This window comes from Echiichthys vipera, assembly GCF_963691815.1.
Source record: "Echiichthys vipera genome assembly, chromosome: 5".
Lineage (NCBI taxonomy): Eukaryota > Metazoa > Chordata > Actinopteri > Perciformes > Trachinidae > Echiichthys > Echiichthys vipera.
In genome coordinates, this window is record NC_139830.1 from 5,740,634 (window position 1) to 5,762,797 (window position 22,164).

Here is a 22,164-nt window from a genome sequence, read left to right on the forward strand (position 1 = left end):
TGGCCTAAAACGTTAAATCTTTTTTCCTGCCATAACAATCCACTATGCAAATATGCAAAGCAGTGTGCCCAAACCACTGGGTCATTGTGAGGGCAGAGTCCACATACACACACAACTACTGTGAATCATCTCATCTCAGGTGACCTTTTGTGCAGTGCTTTCAATGTGTGTGCATGAATGCAGTCATGCATGGCTGCTTGCTGCTGCTACTGTGGTGAAACTAAAGGAGTGTTTTCATAAGCCATGGGTGCAATGCTGTACTTTGTGATAGTAGTGAATTGTTGTAACAGTCTCTGGCTGTTTTTTTTCAAAGTTAAGAATAGTACTTTTTTTTTAATTTAGTGTAGGGCAAAGACTTGTGGTCTTTCCAGTGTTTCCGTAGCCTTTCACCCAGAGCGTGCTGGTGTAGGCTCACTCTAGTTACAACCAGCCCATGAAGCTAGCCATTGTTTTGCCACACTACACTGACATGAATAATTGAGTTGTCCTATGCGCTCATGGATGTGCGCCACTGGAATCCTGTTGCTCCACTGACGTACAACAGCTTTGTTGCCTGCCGGGTCCCTCTGCAAGATGTCAGGATCTTTGTTCACGGCACTGGGTTCCATCTGAAGAGCTCTTGTAATCTTTCCTGCTATTGTGAATAAGCAGTTTAAGGGTTATGTAGGTCATATATTGTCCTGAAGGTTTGCATACAAAGTAGGAGATACTACAGAAATATCTGTATTTCTGTACTTTGACTGGGATATTTATTGCACCATCAATGACCTAGTTGTTCAGATAAGTTACTGTGCCGAGGTACACTTCACCAACCGTTGCCCATTGCTCTGTTGCAGATTTCTCCTGAGGTTAGGGGAACACTAATATGTGTTTGAGGCGAGTGTTTCTGGGTCATTTGGGAAAGGAGGAGGTAAGATCAAAGCAACGCGAAAATGGAACAGACACTTTTCACACGTGTCAATTTTTTTTCCTGCTCTTTTCCAAATTTTGTTTAGCATTTTTAATTAGAAATCCATCAAGTGCTCGAGCACAGCAACCCATTAAGCCATCCAAGTTGATGCACACCGGGTTTGACTGCAGCTAATGACTTATTTTCTTAGGGGTAGATGAAGCCACAAGCTCAACAAAGGCACAATGGGCTAATTTATCTGCCAAAGTGACATGGCACTTTTGATCTACTAACATGCCTTTCAGCTAAGCTCCATGTCATCAGCACCATCCTGTGGCCTACATGCAGAGTGTGTCAAGTCCTTTTTGAGCATGGCCGATTACACTTTTAAAATATGCTGCTAATTGACTGCTGCAACAGAGGAAGTATTTGAAGGAAGGAGGCATTTTGTGTGCATCTATTTCAGAGACAGAGCTCCAGACTGTGATCCTCTACTTGCTTTTTTTTGGATTTTTTGATGACAGAAATGTGTAACCAGTGCTCCTTGCAAATTTGCTTTTCCTCTTAACAAGGAGAGAGAGAATTTGCATGTGTTTATTTGAGAATTGGCAGCAAGGATTAGGCTGTCATCATAATAACAAGTGCTTATGGTGTTTTTCTACTGCATGTCACGGCTAAAGATGCTCTCTTTTGGTTTTCAATTAAAGTTGTGTATGCACCTGGAACCTAGAACTGTTTTTTTTTTTAGTACTAGCTTGATCGAGGTTCCAAGCAAGCGGACTCGATGCTAATGGCAAGTGCCCACTACACAACTAGCTCTGATTTTTCACCCACTTACAAATATTGCAGCTCCCAGACAAAAGCGCCAGATCGGAGCCAAGTCAGGGTTTTCTCGGCACTCTAGCGCAAAGTGGGAAGTGTTCAAAAAGGACTCCCAGACACAAGCCAGATATCTATCAAAATAAATATCTGGAGCTTTTGGGGACTCCAAGAACCAATTAGATTGCATGGGCTGAGGGGGAAACCAGGGGAAGGTGTGCTTGTAACAACAGGAACTTCACTGTATGTGCAGCTACGGACAGTCCTGCTGCCCCGGGGGCACGTGAGGCAGCGAGGTGAAGCACAGCTTCTGGCCACCGCTGCAGGGTCTGTTGTCAAGGCCCTCTGCGTTTGATACCCACACACAAGACTGGTTTCAAATTCCCCCATCGACAGCAAGTGCTCCAGTTTTGTTTAAATTCACAACGTTAGGCATGTGTTCCCCTTGTTTAACACAGCCTAGGGTTTTGACAAAATGGCAGTTGGCCTGTGACAAGTTAGGATGAATTGGTAGCTAATTGTGTGTTGACCCCTGTCACTGGTCAGTCAGGTAGTATGAAACCAAAACAGCAGTGTAGTTGTAGCCTAACTTGTATTGGATTAAGGTGGAGTTAAGCATGTGTTGCAAGATTCAAGACCAGAGAGAAGAAAAAGACCAGTTTCTGATTTTTCTGCTTCACAATAAAAGCTTTTAAATAACACAATAACGGGGGACTTTCATTATAAAGATGTTATAGGCAATGCAATGTGTTAATCCGCCGTTTACAGCCACTCTTCAGTCTCACTGGCTTCTGATTAGCAACAGCAGACATTTTGACGCCATAAACAGGAAAGTCCATAGTAATATCCATATTTGTGGATTTGGCTACATCTTCTGATACTAAAAATAAGGTGATTGTCCGCGCCGTTGCCTTTTGTTAGGCGCCGCAGTGCGGAGCTCTGAAACAAAAACGCTGACACATCACAGACATTATGATAATCCAAACCACAAGATTCACTCTCTGTGTATTTAGCCTGAAAAGGCACGCCACTTAAGACACACCTTCATGCGTAGCCCTGTTGTATTCAAAATGCAAATCCCTGCTGTGCCCGGCTGACGTGCTGTTCCTTCACAGAGAAATGATAAATGAAAAGTTGGAGCTGCAACAGCGCTCCCAAAGTTCTCAGAAAAGAATCCGACCAGAAAACAGTAAATCAGTTTTTTTCAACAGGGATATAAACGAATAATTTTTCTCTCTTTTTTTTTATTTGCAGCCTTCTTTTACTAGCTGTCAGTTCAACAAAGGGATGCACATCATGTTCTAGGAGTTTTTGGTTTCACAATTATAGCAATCTTCAGGCTGAAGTGTGGATGCGTGTGGTGTGAAGTATTTGGGGATTTATTTGTGGTTTCTTCACCAGTCAGTTGTAGTCAATATTACCAGGAGGGGATTATGAAGCGTCTGTGGGCTCCCAACAAGGTTGACCATCTTCACCCCACATTGGCACACTGCACACATCTTTATTGTATAATTTAATAGCATCTCTCTGAGGGCCACTGTTTCAGCCTAGGCTCATATAAAACTCTGACTTAGACAGTAGATGGGATCGGTCGCTTGAGAATGTTTTGGATTGAAACACACTGGAAGAAGAGAAGGTAGATGAGGCAGAAACGATTGAGGGCTGTAGTCTCCCAGGGGCCTCCTGCTGATAAATGGCTCACCCCCTCTTCCCTCTAACCATCATTAAAACTGTCAAATCATTAAAAGCTGTAGTTCTCCATAATCCCTCCCGCCCCTCCGACACTGACGGGAGACATCTTCTGCCAGCTCAGCCGGCCTCTTCTTTCCTCTTGTGCAGCATGTTAAATAGCACTCCCCAGTGTTTGTGAGCTAATTTGGATTTATGCCTCAGTTACTGTGCACTGATTGACCTCTTTAATTATCAGTGGATGGTAAAATAGCAGTCGATATGACACTCACAAAATACCTGTGCACCAATTAAAAAGCACTTGTGAAATACTTTTTAATTACACTATTAACATACCAGTATGGGGCATGGTGAAATGGCCTGAAGAATAAAACCCCTTGTTCTTTACCAGAAGAGCCCTGGAGCAGTTGGGTGTAAAGGGTCATGAACGATTGGCCATATGTTCATTAGAAAAAGAGAGCAGTGCCAAGTTAAACTACCCAGTATAAGTAAAGACTGAGACATGGATGAGTGGTGTTTGACCAGAGAAGAACCCCCTTTTAAAGAGTGCATTTTTTCTGTTGTTCCGTGTTAAGAAAGCTTCACTGGCTGCTTCCTCTGAGGTTATCTGTTTCTATGCTGACGAACGTTCAACGTCATTCAGATCACCTTGCTTTTCTTTCCCACACCCGCTCACTACAAAAGCTCACTTGTTGTCTCCGGAGCTGTATGGGGGCAGAGTGGGAGGAAACGCGCGGTGAGGGGCATGGGAGATAAGGCGTAAGCCACCCTGCTGTCTAGTCAGACCACACACTATCAGGACCCGGAGCAGTTGGTTGGATGTGTGCGTGTGTTTACTTGTTTTTCTCTCTAACATAATTTAGTTGCAGGTGCACCCCGCTGCCAACATATTGAGCCAGTGGGTCATTTCTGAAGCCATTATAACAGCAGTTTAGCTCCAAAAGATGCAGTTTGCACTATAGTTTGTTTCCATGGCAATCTTCATTGGTGATAGCGTCATGGGTGTACTATGGATTATAGACAAATGTCTAAAAGTAAAGGTTGAGATAGTGTTTTTTTTCTCATTCATCACCTGTAAAGTAGATAACTGTAACATCTTTTTTACTAGGTTAAGTATACACCACTCACTTCATACCTTAGGCCATCTTGATGGCTTGTCTTAAGAGGGTTGCTTGCTGCTCGGTAGTTCATTTAGTCAATGTGAGAATCAACAAGCTCTCAGTGACGGCACATTCACAACTTTGGTGCTATCCATATCCAATCTGCACCGATCCAGCACTCTTTCCGTTGCCAACCATTCCCTTCCTTTGCTCATTTGAATGCATAAGATCACACCCCTTGCCGTGTTGTGTGTTTGCGTATAAAACGGAGTGAAGGGAGGAAATTGACACTGGTAGTTCAGTTTTATTCAGTAAGCAGTGACGTCTTATTCCCTTCATTCACACGCACACAAGAAACCAGGTTACAGAGATGCATCTATTGATGTCACCTGGGTTTCTCGTATTCACAAAACCTGATAAAATAAAAGTTTAGCCTGGCTTAAATTTTTTAAATTTCCTAAATGCATTTAAGGACCTGAGTTTGGCCCAAGTCAGCACTTTGGCTGCTTGTACTGTACTTAACAGATGGAGTTTTGGGCTACATTCACACTACTTAGTTTTGTTTAAAAATGCATATCTTTTGATACATTTATGCCTTTTTAGACACATTTGGGAACGCTTTAGAGCCAGTGTCAGTTTGAGAACTCAGAGGTCGTATTTTATTTTTAATGGGCAGGAACTGAGTCTTGTGGAAACAATTGCCGTAGACACCCTAGTCTTATCAGTCAGGTAGGCTGACATACGTTATGTGCTTTCATCCTCGTGAGGTTGCTCCTTTCCCTTTTCCTCTGCCATATTTTCTTTGCATTTACTCCCAATCTGTAATTTCTGCCCGCTACCGCCTTATACTCATGTGTTACTTTCAGGAACAGTTCCACCTCATCGTTGGCCCAAGCACATTTATCTCCTACTTTTTTGCCAATGTTTTCTGTATTACATAACGTTAGACAGTCTGTTTCCAGTTTACACCAGCATACCCAGTGTACACGAATGGTCATGCGATATGTGCTTACAGATGTGTTAAAATGTAAGGAGATATTTCTGATTTCTGAGCTAAACAAAGATCTTTTCTTTATTTGTTCTTGAAATGTCATATTAGAATGAAAACCTGTCTGTTTTTAATGCTTTCAAAAGCATTAAAAATGTATGTGTGTATATATAGTAGAGTATTAAAAGTCTTACACGCCATTTTTTGCGAGGTATTGCAATTTGTAGCTTCAAGTGTAGATGCAGCCTTGGAGGAGTCACGTAGTGCTTTGCTACACGGAGTAATGTTGGCACTCAAGCTGCAGTAGTCTGCCATCCATCTTGTCACGCGGCTCTCTGGGCTGCTCTGATTAACATTAACTTCTACTACACCCTTTTGTTTTCAAGTTCCAATGGCAGACAGGGGACATCAGCCCCCGTCTCTTTAATGTTTGAAGAAGAGTGGTCTTAAAATTTGATGAACATTAAGATTGCACAGGTTCATGAATATTCAAAACAGACCCCCCCCCCCTTCCTTCCTTTCTTATCTTTGTCATGTCCTTGTTATTTTTAATTGCTTTGTCCTGGCTTGAACGTGAACTGGACCCAGACCAACACAGGTTTTCACAGAAGATCCAGTGGCACTTAGTATCTATAATGCAACACATTAGTTCAGACCATTGCCTCTAATCGTGCTGTTGAGCTCATTAAGATGCTCTTGTCACCTACTGCTTATAAATAAGCAGCACCTTTTTCTAGGCAGTGACCCACAACACAAACACGTATGCTATTTGATTTGCAAAACAAGACCCTTCGTTACCCATGAACGGGTGAAACGCTCATGTTTCGGTTGCGTCACCCTAACCAAGCCTTTCATGTCGTCTCTCAACAGGAAATAACCAGAGCTTGATGGTGTGACCTGTGCCCCGTTGACTTGGCAGAGATGCACTTTTCTCAGGACGCCTGCATTCGGATGGATTAAGAGGTTAGTTTCCAATCGCACAAACAAGTCTGTCTGTCCACTGCCATGACATACTTCAGCATTCATTGTCTTTTTAGCTGGTTTTCTATACTCTGCTTAAGTAAAGTACAAGTATCCCAAACGTTGTACTTGGGTATTTCCATGTTTTTGCCACTCTATACTTCTACTCCACTACAATTCACAGCCAAATATTGCAAATACTTTATTCCACTATGTTTATCAGACAGCTTAACTTACTGGTTACTTTTCAAGTAAAGATTTTTACATAAGCAGCAGATATATTATTCGAGATGAACCCAGTGTTTCCAGACTTTCTGGGCTTCTGACTGCTTGCAAGAAAAGGGTCTATTTGGTGTACCTTATGAAGCTAGTTGACCAAGGAGACCTTGTCCCTTTTTAAATGATTTAAAAGATTTCACATAAACAAAGACCAGAGAAATGTCACAAAAATTAGTACAGATTTTAAAGCGGAGCTTTGTTTTTTCATATTACTTATTATCATCTCATGACTCGGTTGGAACCACCTAAACTACCTAACTTTATATAAAGCACTTACTCCACCTCCAACAACCACAACAGTAAAATGCTACACACTGATGCAGCAGTATTAACAATCTTATAATGCAATTTGTAATCTATTCGTACTTTTACTGATAATACTTTTGAACTTCTACTTCAGTAGGATTGTGAATGCAGGACTTTTCCTTGTAATGGACTACGTTTACATTCATGTATTGGTGATTTTATTTAAGTAAAAGACGCTGGCGATCGATATTGCTTTTATTTGAGAATGACAACGTATCCAACTGGGGATGGGAAGTGGTTGATGTGAAGACAGATCCTTCCTCGCGTTTTATAATTCATCCAGCTCTGGAAACCTGATCAGACTGGATTGGGCTTACCTGTAGGCACAGTGAAATTGATCCAAGGCGGCTGTTAAATATTGAAACGGGTCCTAACCCAAAAGCAGCTGATGTGCGCCACAGGCTTAGGCTTTTGCAGGATGAAACCCTAGCCAAAACTCTCTATGTCACTAACCTAATTGCTATCGTACACTTCAGAAATACAATGCAGCATGTCCCAAGTCTTTGTATTCGTATAAGCACTACATCTACAGGATCAAGGTTTAAGTAAAAGCAAATTTAGGTGAAGCACCTGACGTTACAGAAAACATCAGATAACTTAAAAGAACACCGTAGGTAGTTCTGACTTTGGCACATGAGTCCCGACACCAGGATGACAAAGATGTTTTATGTGTTAGACAAAGGAAGATCCCATTGTTTATATTGTGAATAACATTAAAGCAGCTTGCAACATGTGGCTATGGCTGCATGTATGGCAATATACTGTGTATATACCATGCACTGTATAAAGCTGCAGTCGGCAAATCCAGCAGATCGAGGGCACTCTGTCACATTTTGAATGCATGATAAATGGCATGGAGTACATGCTACATGGAGGTAGGCTGGCTAACTTACTTATAGATAGCAACTGCTAACGTCACATAGCGTATGCCTAGCTTGAGGCGTGTGCCTGTGATATTGTAACATGCGCGAGCGGGGAGGGGGGATCTGTGGCGTGTGAACGAACTGCGTTGAGTGGACAGGATGACACGGGCGCTTTGGGTTTTTGAAAAAACGGGATGATTTATGTTGTTTCATCTGAGTAAAGTGTTGGCTTCAGTGACTATGATCTAAACTGACTGTTGCTGACTGGGACTTTAATGTGAGACAAAAAAAAATATTTGAGAGGCAGGAACCTGAAGATATTTGACAGTTTTGCTTGAAAATTGTTTAAACTTAGTATCGACATAGTTGCACATAAATCTGGTCTGATTGATCAACTATGCATCATAATCTATATTTAAAAGATATCTATGCATGATTATCTTTCTTTCACCCAGCACAGCCGGTTTATGAAGGTGACGCTGTTCAAGCTGTGACATGAGAAATGAATCTCTCCTCCTACTTGGCCATCATGGTCACACTAATAATCTTTTTTCTCAGACTTAATCGCCTACACATAGTTTAGATTACAATATGGACACTCTGTGTGATATCCATCCGTACAGTTTACTTGCCTACTCCTGTTCAGGGTCATCAGAGGCTGTGGCATCCCAGTCACCAAAGAACAATAAGGCCAACACATAGACAAGCAAACACCTATCTGAGTTTTCCTATTCAACTTACCTGCTCGTTGCTGGACTGTATGAGAAAACCTGAGTAGTCTGAGAAAAGCCATGCAGAAGTGGTCTTAATGTGTGGTATGCTTGAAAGTGCTTAGCAATGCAGCCACTCCAGCGTTGAGGTGTCGAATAAAGAATATATAAATGTATATCGGCAAGAAGCTCTAATGTGTGCATTCTGTGTTTGCGAGGTGAAAAAAAAGATTTAGTTTACGCGCGGATCACAGCTTTGCCGTGAGAAAAAATTCTGTTTTTTCAGCACCTCTTGGGAGACATTACCACGGAGGCAGGTTTACCTTTTATGACTTCAGTGTTTGGATTGCAGTCTTGTGTTTGTGGACAGAAGGAAAAACGGGACACTCAGAGAGGGTTAGCTTTGGCTCCTACTTCCAACACGTGGTTGCCAACAGATTCTTCTCCCGGGCGAACGGAGACACGGAGACGGCAAAGTGCTACTTATCCTCAGCTGTTGGGCGTGTCTTTGTCTGAGGTGCAGGAAGTCATTTGGACAAATTGGTCTATTATTGACTGGCCCACTGTGTTGGCTGACTAGACTCTTCGATCTGCTGTTGTAGTCATCCATCTACATCATGGAGGATGAAAGGAGAATGCTTTTTATTGTTTTAATCATAGTGCAGTTTATACGGTGTATGCTGTCTTTCCCATCTGGGTTTAAGAGCACTGTGCTATATGTTTTACTTTACAGTGTCTTTCTATCTATATATTCATTATTCACTTGACTTACCTTCATCACCCTGTCGCTGAGTTTTCCCAATCCGTAGTCCATCTCTGCAACAACTGCCTTCCTAGTTATTTGCGTCACAATCAACAGCCTTTTTCACTCCAGACAATGTCAGGAGAATCAGGTCTGGGCAAAGTCCAGAGCTACACTTTCACATGTGGCACACAACGGGAGTTCGTCCGCACCAAATGCATTCTCACTCATCATTATTGGAAACACTCGTTTGGATTGGACAAGGGGTATAGTCTCACTCCCCGTGAATCCTCTGCATAATGAGCAGCTGTGTTCACACATGGGCTCACTCGCAGATGACGTGATTTGTACGAGGTAGCCGGGACGGTAAACACGGTTTAATGACCAATCCAGCTTTATTGCGTTCCCACATACAGCTCGGCCCCATAATGCCTAAATAATTTCAGGTTTGCAGTACATGTGGGCTGAGGACACAACTAAAAACAATTCTTTCCTCCCTTCTCGTACGTTTGTGCCCCTAAATGACTTTACAAACCAACAGACACGAGTGCAGTTCTGGCCCACTCTTCCTGATCCCTACTCGGGGTCATTCAGCTTCTTGCCGCTCTCATATCAATACACCACTTCAAAACAGGATATTCCTGTAGCAAGCAGCAGCAACCTTCAGCGTGGGTGTTTGTGTAGTTGAATCTGTTATGAATGTGGTGAGTGCGCATTTTTTTTTGTACAGCAAAATCTCCAGTGTGGTTTTTTTCTTGAGTTTACTTGAACCCAGTCATATTGCATTAATGTATGCAGAAATCAGCATAAAAGACTCTATAGACGGAAGAGTGCAAGCATGCAGAGGAACGCTGCTGTGCATTAGCCGAAGGGGGTAACAAGTGAGAGGAGGGCTTTCTTGTCTCCCAGGGGAGAAAGATGAGAGGGAGGAAAGCATTGATACATAGGTAGAGAGTGGGGGATGGTGTCGGAGCCAAAGAGAGAGAAGACTTGGGTGGGGTACCTTGTCACGAATGAGCTTACCGTACACTCTCATAATATCAAAAGCCACGTTGATTTTTTTCTGCTGGGACAAATTTCATGGCTTGAAATGTAACCAAAATGCGTTTTAAAGGCAAAAAACAGGTGACACGGCCAGTCCTCTGCTTCCACCCTCAGGCCAATCCCCCCTTTTTTTGCCCTATGGGGGGATAAGGCCATGTTTTTGACCGAATTTGGCACCACGTGCAAACCCAGCTCATTTCAATAACACTTTTTTACACAGAATGGCATTCTGGAAGCAAAAGACTTCTCCTACTGCCAACTTCATGCATAAAAGTAGCATGACTGCAAGTAGAGAGAAGGTCAGAGACAGCCCGCAGTTCCCCACAGCGCGTGCTGTGTGTGTTTTTAAGAGAGGGGAAGAGACAGTGGACCACGGCACGCAAGGTTGAATTAAAAACCACTCTGAATGCTGTTTTGTCACATTTTTGACCTACCTTTGGGTCAACACGTGCTTCACTACTGTGTGTTCATACAACAAGTTAGTCTTTTAGCGAGCCTAGGGGTTTACCAACTTTGCTGTCATATAAATACGTACTCTTTTTTAATTTGAATTTTTTTTTTCATTAAATTAAAGAAGCATGCATTGATTTGGATGTGCTCATTAAAAGGAATAGCAAATGTCCAAAGGTATATCCTACTCGGGTTTAAACATTTCCTGTTATCACAGGTTATATCACTCTACGTGCAGTGTAAGAAGCAGACCGGGTGTGTCTGTAGAAGAAAATGGGTGGAACATGAGTTCCCGGTAAATGTAGAAATCAGTCTGTCTGAGCTGTCACACAGAGTCTACTGTTTGTCAAATTAAACATCTATAGAGTCAGTCGGGGAGAAATCCATGGCTGCAAAACAACTCCCAGAGATCGAAATGAGAAATACACTCTGTCTAGTGTCTGAGTGCAGCTGCCTCTGAATCGCTGTCCTGGAGTGAAAGACAACACAGACCATTTAACGTGATGAAGTCCCTTCACAGCTTGAGCGAGTTGATCTTGTGAAATATTTTTGATATGATACATTATTAAAAACAAAAAGGCCTAGCTCCTCTCACCAACGTTTGGGAAATTTACATAATTTAGAAGTGACTGGGTGAGATGAGCGTAGAGGTATGAAAAAGTGAAACTTTAAACCTTGATCCTAAATCCCTTAGTCACTAAAAATGACACGCTAGACTTTGGATTTGTTTAATGTTTGAATGCAACAAAGACAGATTTCCAAAGGGCGTCTCAACTCCGCCGCTGTCCTGTTCAGCAGAGCAAAGTGGAAAGGAGCCGATAATCCGCAAATGTGGGCGAACTGTGCGTGCGTTTGTCCGCATCACTTTCCACTGTCTGCTGGAAGCGTCCAGTCAGTGCATCTGTGAGAGAGTGGGTGGTTTTGCGCTGCTTGGGAAACACTTTAAGCGTGCTCCACACTAAGCCCTCCCCGTTCACCCTCCCTCTATCTTTCCCTCTCTTCCCTCCTCCCTCCAGCAGCTGTTTTCCTGCCATAGCTGGGAACTGGAGCCAGGCTGTTTTTCCCCATCCTTGCGTCACAAGCAGGAACTTACCGACACACACACACACACGCTCACACAAACACGCACTCTTTTTGTCTGTCTCAGCCCTGTCCCACACTCGTCTGGCTGTTGACTGTGTACTGACCTCATTTTTGGACTTCAGACTGAGGAGCAAGTATTCTCCCTCTTCTACTTGGCAGCTGTGACTGCGTGTTAACGTATCCGTGCGAGAGCCGCCTGAGTGTTTGGAGAAATGCTTTCATGGTAAGATGCCTCTTCTCTTCTCACGGGTCACTTAAGTCGCTTAACCTCTTGTTGCTTGGTGCTTCTTTCGGATTTTTCTCGGGTTTCCCGCTTCTCGAAGTTGCTGGACGTATCCCACGAGGACAGTTTTAAAAAGCTTCACTGACTGTGTGCTACAGCATTCTCGGAGTGTCCCTGAAAAATCTTGGAATGAATGAAAAAATCGAAGCTGCAGCGTGTCTGAAATGTAATTCAATGCGGTGGTCATTTCTTTAGAGGTGTGTTTTAAAGAGTTTAGGCTTCTGATTGAGTTCTTAGTGTAACGTTATTTATTTAAAGTCTGAGATGGCCCTTCATGCGTATTGATAAAAGCTTGACCAATTCATCAGCCAGATGATATTGGGTTATCACTTTTTGTTTTCCACAGAACATTTAATGCAGAAAACTACACAGCTACTTTTTATTCTTTATTTAAATAGTGAGCAATTGACTGATACAGAACATGAATAATTCATTTTTATTAGTTAGTAATTTGTATGCATTATACACGGTGGTGTTTTGGTTAGCAATGTCGCCTCACAGCGAGAAGGTTCCAGGTTCGCATCCTGACTGGGGCCCTTCTGTGTGGAGTTTGCATGTTCTCCCCGTGTCTGCGTGGGTTTTCTCCGGGTTCTCCGGTTTCCTCCCACCATCCAAAAACATGCACATGTTCGGTTCATTGATGACTCTAAAAAAAAATTGCCCTTAGGTGTGAATGGTTGTCTGTCTCTGTTCGTCTCTATGTGCCCTGCGATAGACTGGCGTCCTGTCCAGAGTGTACCCCACCTCACGCCCGATGTCAGCTGGGATCGGCTCCAGCCCCCCGCGACCCTGACAGGGACAAGCGGTTGAAGATGAATGAATGTTAAATATTCTCTAATAGTTATTTAAGAAAGCAGCCCTCTGAGTACCTTTGCATGGTCATATCAGTGCAAAATTCACGTGGTATCTACATGGAAAGATCTGTTCATTCCAGCTCAAGATTGACGATATCTACCGCCATATCTCTAACTCCACTCTAAAAATCAATATGTCTCAAATGCCATATTGGTTGTACCCCATTATTGATAGTAAACAAGGGTTGCTGCTTAATTCAGCTGAAGTTCACTTTAATTTCCACTTGTTACATTTTGATTTCATATTTTTTAACCAGGAAAAGGAAGGTTAATGAAGTTTAACAAGTCTCTCTCTCAAGAGTGTCCTGGCCAAGACGGACCGCAGCGCACGCATCTTAACTAGTTAAATTTTCTGCGTTTGTGTTCACGTGTAAAAAAGAAAGAACTGTGTTTAATGGCTGTTCCATCCGCTCGCCCTGTGTTTCCCATCATGGCTATAGCTGCTAGCCTGGGACCGTCAGTGTAGCGTTTCACACACGTGTGTGACTGAGAGGTGGGGGAGCGATACATGATTGAAGACTTTCTGGATTCCGTCGCGCTGCTGCTACACAATGCCAGTTCAGTCCTGACTCATAATAGCACTTGGTATCACCTGGGAGTCTGAGCTGAGTAGAAGGAAGTCTAATATGAGTGATTTAATAAAAATGACTCTAATAAGCACTGTCATAGTCATGTATTTTGGGCTGTTGTATTTAAACCTGCTCATTTAAGAGTTTTAGTCCCTTGCTGATGCAATATATATATAATAGACTGCAATATGCTACTTAGCTTGGATCAGATTTGTCCAAAGGTTGGGATAGCTTACAAATACCAAATGTCAGAAAACAAATCAGGCTCCGGTCGGTCTTCATGGTGAATATAATGCAGCTAAACATAAATGGTATCCATCTGTAGCTTATATCTTTCTGCTTTGGGGTTTGAACTTTCAACAATACACTGAAAACAATCTTCACAGCATGTCCCACTGTGAGATGGATCTGACAAAATCTTGGTGGCCTTCTGAGACAGAATATACCATATAAACTTTGAGGCATGTCAGATAGTGTGATGAAAGCCCGGTGCATCATACCTTTTGTCATGATGCGAGCAGAGACATGTTATTAACCTGCGTCACCCATCAGCCGTTGGATGACTTGTGTAACAGCTGGATCATAGTTTTGTCCAAAATGACACTTCGGAGGGGACCATAAGTCCACCTTGACGAACAAATGCGGACGATGACTGCCTGACATGTGCTGTGCGTGTCCTCACATGAGCTGCTAATAAAAGTTGCACTTGAACACAGTTAAGCTTCGGCCAGCTGACCACTGGCGAGCACGTACAGCCTGTGCTTGTGCAAGATGAAAGGACTAATGAGCAGCCTGTGTTTTTCTCACAAAAGAGACCTCGAAGACCCAACGTTGCAGAAAAAACAAACCTTTCCCACACAGTGTGAAACTAAAAAGGCAAAATAGTCTTGTTGTATGCTCGGAATATGAATTAGCAGTGTGTCTGTTAACAGTTGCAGCTGTATTGTTTAGCTTCGCTTTCCTCCAGTGTGGTGTTGTTTTTTTGCTCGTAGAGGAAAAGAGAGGGAACATGCAGAATCCAGAGTTTGACATTAAGCTATAAATACATTTAAATGTAGAGTTCAACCATTGTTGAACTGTCTGCTTTCCAACAACCCCTCGATACTTATCCTCCTGCCTCTTGGTTGTGTTTTTTTTATCTTAATGAATACATATCACAGATAAGTAATGCCCCCAGCAGAAAAGTTTAATCTTTTAATGCCATCTTCAAACTAAGGAAAATATAACTGGACTCTGGACAGTAAGCGTGACCTTTACAATTCCTCCCACTCGGGGGTGTGGGTGTGGGTGTGGGTGTGGGTGTGGGTGTGGGTGTGGGTGTGTGTGTGTGTGTGTGTGTGTGTGTGTGTGTGTGTGTGTGTGTGTGTGTGTGTGTGTGTGTGTGTGTGTGTGTGTGTGTGTGTGTGTGTGTGTGTGTGTGTGTGTGTGTGTGTGTGTGTGTGTGTGTGTGTGTGTGTGTGTGTGTGTGTGTGTGTGTGTGTGTGTGTGTGGTTCGCATACACACAAGTTGTCAACTGTGCTTCCATTCAGTCATCCCTGTAACAGATAATAACCTAGCAATCAGTTTGTCATTGACCACGTGACAGTTTGCGTGCATACACAAGTCGTCACTGCCCCGATGTTCCAGAGCTGGTGGGTGTGTATTTGAGTGGGTGATTCTTCAAAGTCCTTGCATTTGTGTGCCTTAAAGCCATGCATGTGTCTGCGTGTGGAGGTTGCTTGTGTTAAAACTGGCTGCACATGTTTGATATGCTAACAATGGCTGTCGCACTACCAGCGGCCCTCTTCAGGTCACTGCCTCACTTGCTCAAGATAACAAGTTTGTGTCGCAGATTGCTTCTTAAACAGTCCCGGCTCCTCCTTCGCTTCCCATCTCTCCGACTTCGAGAGTGGAAGAAAATCACTGGACTTTTTTTTAAATAAGTGGAAGAGATGAAGCAGCAGAGATGTTTATGGGTTCGTACTCAATGTATGTGGAACCGGATAATCCCTTCCTCTAAATTCAGCTCCCTTAATCTGAAGAGGGGTCGGGTTAGACAGCACGGCACATCTCATTCTGTCTTTCTTCCACTTCTTTTCCCCCCACCATCGCTCGTCACTCACCTAGCCCTATCCGTGATTCTCTGCTGTCTTCTCCCTCATCTCTCCCCTCGTTTGTATTTCTCTGTTACCTAATCTCTTTTACCATCAACTCTCGTCCTTTTTTTTTACAGCCAGCATTCAATTCTGTCCTTTCACTAGCCTTCTTAGTATTAAACCAGCTTCTAACGCATCTCCTAATCCCCAAATCCCCGTGCTATCAAAATGAGCTTTCACTTTCAATATAGAAATCAAAAGCAGGAATTCATTCATTTATATTTGTCCGTTTGACCATTTGGCCTTATTGTGGTACATTAAAATACAATTATGCCAGGTATTTCACATTTGATACCACAGCCTACCTTCTGAAGGAACTATTTGAAAATGTAAATGATAGTCGTCAGGTCATAAAACCCATGATCCATTGATCTTTATGAATCAAGTCTCTGTAGTCTAAAGGCAGGTACACACCAAGCTGACATCGAAGAACTAATTGTGAAAAAGGCCGACTTTTGTGTCACCTACAGTAGGTCTTGCCAAAAAAGTTGCACTCAAACTCACCACAGAGATTCCAGCCAAAGGCCAACTAGCACATATGTTCTGCGCCTGCGTGAGTGGAAATAACTCCATACCAGCAGGTATCCGTCATTCAAAAAAGGAAACCAGTTGACCGTTAGGATGGCTCAAGACACTAGTTAGACAGTTGACACATTAACAACACGACGGAAGAAGAACAAATTAATTAAATTATATTTAGCGTGCACGAGGTAACAATGACACAATTCAACAGTTTCTGCTAAAGAGCTCAATGGATGAAAAAGTCTTACCTGATATAACGATCCTTCCTAACTCTAGCCGTGTCTTTAATTTCCTCACCAGCTGGAGGTGCGTTTTTGATGTCAGCAGCTCGATGTGGATGGCATCAAATATTCCCAAAGGGTTTTTTTTTTATAGAGAGGTTGACAGCAGCACCTCTCTGCCTCTCTGTCTTGCTCTCCAGAATACCCTCTGGCTGGAATCCCTAATTGCTGATGCAGCCAGCATACAGCAGGAATTTTTTTTATATGCTGTGCAGGACAGACAAGTAGATTACAATGATAAAACTTTCTTCCCTGGTTAAACCCAGTTATTTCTGTTAAGGCACTGTTGTGATATTTTAACTCTGCAGGATTCTTGATATGAACGATGGGAAACGTCTGATTTACACAGCGACGAGCACACTATAGATGATAGATACGGACTTGGTCTTAACGCTTAAATGCACGTGAGAAAACGCATGTTCACCACCGTCATGTGCAGTTGTCTGGTTCAGGTTCTGACTGTAACAGGAACATTTATATATCACTAATGACACATTTGATATATATCATTTATTTTGGGGTGAATAATTGGTTGCCAATTTCTCAAAATGGTTGCCAATGGCAAGCTGGCAACTGTTGCCGTCGAGCCCCGATGTACATTGAATAAACGATAACAGATTGACTACACATTCAGAAATGTGTGTGTGTGGTCCAGGCTTGGCTACTGTGGTTAAATTGCAGACATCTCAGTATGTCATTTTGGAGATTTATTGGTCACTGAATCTGGAAGTCTATCTATAACATAACTGATTCATCCTCTTTTTTTCTCATCACATTTTCCCTCTCCCCCCTCTGATTCTCGTAAATCATCTAATTGTTTGGCCCAGTGTTTCCCCATTGACGTGAATTGCATAAGGGTTTTTTTATTATGTCGCACAAATGTAACTGAGGGCTCGATAACCACTGCGATTACAATATTTTGACAAAATTACCGTGTGATGAATACTCCCCATTTGTCCCAAAATAACTTTGTGTCATGGCTGGTATAAATAAATGATTATGGAAGTGTAGAGTGTGTCACTTTTTATGAGTCATGGTCTCAAGATGGTGCATTTTGAGTCATCGGTCTTGTGTGTTGAGCGCTGTTGTCCGTTTATCACATCCCCTTTACAATTCATGATCTATTCACTTTGTGGCATTAAAACACACACTGGAAACACACAACCGTGACGTGTGAAGAAGATGCTCTCCTCTGTTATCAGAAGCCAAAATAATGAATGCATGCCTTTTGGTCAGTTAAGAAAATATGGCAGATGAGATACCGATAATGTAACGCTCAGCTTTTTTTAAAATGCAGGCGACATTGTTTCATGTTGTGCAGACTTTCCTGTGTGCTTTGATCATGGCTGCGGCAGGTTAAAAAGTTGTTTCCATATGTGGCCTTTTACTTTGAGTAGATGTTTAAATACATAAACCATATCTTGTTTAGAGGTCCATTCATTCTTTCCAGTGAATCCTACAGTACACACACCTGCAGCTCTGTGTGATTCAAGCCTCCCCTGGTGGGCCTTTACCAGTCACTGTGCTCTACTTTCCCTGGAAGAGTCATGTGGAGTCCTTTCCTGAGAAACTATAGGGGAGTATGGAAAACATTTGATGGGAGTGCATAGGAGAGAGCTTTAGAGGACAATGAGTTATGTCAGTACAACGCATTTGGGAAAACGGCTTCTCTTGACTTGGTCATATGGAAATATGTTTGGAAGCAGCTTAGGGCTTTCTATAGCTTGCTTTGAAAGCTCAGCATGTACGTGTTACAATTTCTTATACGGACTTAAAACTTATGGATTGCATCACATTTATTTGCTTGTTGAAGGGCTTAGTGCAAACTGCATGACTATAATCGGAGAGTCAGCACAAAGTCCCTGTAAATCTTCCCTGTGCCCGTTCTATTGTTTGAGCGTTGCTCATAGAATTTGCATCTCTCAAAAGTCACTGAGACCTAAAAAGTTTTGTTCAATACAAGTTGCAAGATCTTGAGATATTAATGAATGTAGTTGGTAAGGTTGTCAAAAGTATCAACGTATCTGTACTATTCAAAAAGTGTTTCAAAACGATACAATGTCCAAATTTGATAGCATCGAAGGGATCAAAGCTATAAAAAGAAGCAGATTTTCCACCCAACACTGCACGGATGAAACCATGAAACAACTCTGTGTAGGTTTGTCTCCTTATGAACTAGAAATATGTGCAGGTCTTTCATTTAAAAAGAATGGGTGGAAAATGATCCTATTTGGTGTGCGAAGGAATTTGTTTCTTTTTGCTGTGGCATCGAAAGAGTAACCTTTTTATACTAGTATTGTAAAATTCTGGTATTGTGATAACCTTAGTAGTTGGTATGTCTGCAAGAAAACACAGGGTGGGGGTTTAAAGTGGTGGTCTATGAAGGAGACAACATTTTAGTAATTACCGTGGCTGTTATTGGTAGGTTCTCAGCCCGTGTAAATGTGCAGTAGAGAGCCAACTTGCATGCCCGTAGCTTTCGAGCTCTTTGTTCAGTGAAACAACTGTCATGGTATCAAGTTAGAAAAACGGATATATTTGCACACAGAAACTAAAATGTGTGACCACACTTCAGACTGGTAACTGAAAACAGGTGATGTCAGCTCCTGTGTTTGATGCGCATAAATAAGAAACGGGTCTTTTGTTTATCAAGTTTTGTAAACCTAGGGCTGAAGCTCATGAATATTTTCAGATGTTTTCACAATTCTATTTATTAATGGTTTTGCCCATAAAACATCAGAAAACAGTACATAATCACCACTTTCCCCAAGTCCAAGGTAACAATTTCAAATGTCCTGTTTTGGTCAAGCAACAGTCCAATGGTTTTCTGTTTAATTTGTCAAAGTAAGTTTGGTATTATCAGTAGAAAAGGTTCAGTTATCGGCAAAAGTTGTTAGACTTTCATGAGTAATAGTGCTGGTCTTCTGGCTGGTTGGTCGATTATTTGGTTGATGTGCTCCTGTCCAACCAAATTCTTATTCATCAATCGCTGGTGATACTTTCATAAGGCTGTGTGTCCATAAAAGCATTTTTTTCCAGCTGAAAATGCCAGGCGTACTGCTGAAAATGTCCCAACAGAGACTACTAGATAGTTTAGGAGACGCAGTGTTTCTCTAGCTGAGATGGCTGATATCCCTGGATCCCACCTGATCTTGTGAGAATCCCGCCGCCATGCTGTGGAATATCCGCGGATGTAAAAATGTTGTAAAAAACATGCAGAATTTTTTTCCCCCATGGAACTGAAGATTAATTCGAATTTCGGTCGACCAAGATTTTCTTTGGTTGACTACAGACGTAATAAGTATTGTCTTTGTAATACAAGAAAAAATATATATTATTATTCGACTATTATATTTAGTCTGCATAAATTTCAAATTTTCGCATCATAAAGTTTCCTTATACAGGAGTACCATCACATTTGTCATTCAAGATTGTTGTGTCTGTTTAAGACTGTGCTTAAGATACCTAATGTGTTCATTGTGTCTGTTTCAGGAGTGTGGTTCCCCCGGGTTGAAGACAGCGTGTGTGTCTGACTGCACCTTTTCATCCAGGTCCCACTGTGTTGCCATTGCGCCCATGAGGTAACGTCACGACCTAGCGCCCCCTCATTACCACCCTTGGTCCATCCATTTCCCTCCCCTCTGTCCCTCCTTCCCTTGGACCCACCCAGCCATGGGCCAGAAGATTTCTGGCAGTATCAAGTCAGTGGATGTACGCGGGGAGCCCTCGTATCGGCCAGTACGCCGCGAACTGCGAGGCCCAGATTTCTGCCGTCCCCCCAGGCTGGACTTATTGCTGGACATGCCTGCGGCCAGCTCTGAGACCCAGCTTCGTCATGGTTGGAACCCTGATGACCGGTCACTCAATGTCTTTGTTAAGGAGGATGACAAACTGACGTTTCACCGGCATCCAGTGGCACAGAGCACAGACTGTATACGTGGGAGGGTGGGCTACACCAGGGGCCTCCATGTTTGGAGGATTCACTGGCCAGCCAGACAGAGAGGCACCCACGCTGTCGTGGGCGTGGCCACTGCTGAAGCATCTTTACACTCGGTGGGCTACACAGCCCTGGTGGGCTCAGACTCTGACTCCTGGGGCTGGGACCTGGGTCGGAATAGACTCTACCATGATGGAAAGAACCGGCCTGGTTCCACATCAGCACCCACATATCCCTGTTTCCTGGAGCCAGATGAGTCATTTGTGCTTCCAGACTCTCTGACGGTAATACTAGATATGGACGAAGGAACACTCAGCTTCATGGTAGACGGACAGTATCTGGGAGTAGCTTTTAGAGGGTTGAAAGGCAAGAGACTGTATCCAATCGTCAGTGCTGTGTGGGGGCACTGTGAAGTATCTATTCGCTACGTCAACGGACTAGATCGTAAGTGGCACTACACTGACACACACACTTGGAAAAAGTCAATAGGGAATAGGGATTGTTTTAATGGATTGGCATTGGCTAATTTAAAGCACATCCAAATCTGATCCTTCCTTTACAGTACTCTACTGTGTTTTGTTCACCTCAACCTGATAGTGTTGCAGCGCTGCTCTCCATAATGACAGGCGGGCTCTACAGTGTAGTGTTTCACTCTACAATATATGCAAGTGGAAATTGGCTTGTGAATATAAAAATGATTTGGTTGCACCGGTGATTGGCTCTGTGTGTTGAGAAAATACCTCAGACGATAATGAATCTGCTGTCCGTCCTCTCCCTTATTAGCAAAGAACAGTGCACAAAACATTCAACACCTAACTTTCAGATGGAACAATTTTCACGGGTTTAAATGACAACCGTCTGTGGTAGCAGGTCATATGAGCTCTCACTAATTAATTTTAAATCTGTGAATAACTTGACTTGGCTTTCACTGTTAATATTGCCCGTTGGAAATTAAAAAATGAACTGAGAGGGCTCAGACTGATTGGTTATTAGTCTGGTGCTGCCAGCATTCTCCCAGTTAACTTTCAAAACTTGTTAAATGACAACATTTAGTACAGTTCGTAAAACGTATGAAGCTTTTCAGCTTAATCCCTGTTTGAGTTCAACATACTCCTTCATTCATTAGAACCTGTCGAACAATTCAATTCCACTTAATTTTATTTAGAGTGCCAAATCATAACAAAAGTTATCTCAGGACACTTTACAGAGTACGTATAGACCAAATTCTGACTTATTTATGATTTACATAGACCCAACAATTCCCCCATAGAGTACGGTGGCAACAAAAACCTTCCCTATAACAGGAAGGAACATGGGACAGACCCAGCTCTGTGGAGGACGGATATCTGTCTGCACCGGTTGACACACTTTGAATCCCGCTCCTTATCCACTTCAACGTAACAGTGACTGTAGTGATAGCTAAAGCAACGTAAATGTGACTTACAAGTTATGGCAGATAATACAGCAGAACAGACACAGCTAGACTGACAGAAAATGACAATGATGATAATAATTATGGTAGCAAACATGGAGTTGAATTACTTACATGCATTGATGAGACATGAATGATACAGACAGACAGGATAAAAGCTCAGAGTATCTGGAACAGGATTATCCCCCGGCAGACTAGGCCTATAGCAGCATCATTAAGCAAAGCGTG

At 42.6% G+C, this 22,164-nt stretch overlaps 1 protein-coding gene across 1 annotated transcript in view; it reads left to right on the forward strand.

Annotated features, from left to right (window-relative positions):
• LOC310946730 (SPRY domain-containing SOCS box protein 4-like) overlaps positions 1-22,164 on the forward strand; it is a 45,446-nt gene that overhangs the window by 6,050 nt on the left and 17,232 nt on the right. The window contains exons 2-3 of the mRNA XM_083913280.1: positions 6,356-6,448; positions 20,060-20,948. Of these exons, the coding sequence (XP_083769406.1) occupies positions 20,240-20,948 (709 nt within the window). The 5' untranslated portion in view covers positions 6,356-6,448; positions 20,060-20,239. The remainder of the gene's footprint in view (positions 1-6,355; positions 6,449-20,059; positions 20,949-22,164) is intronic.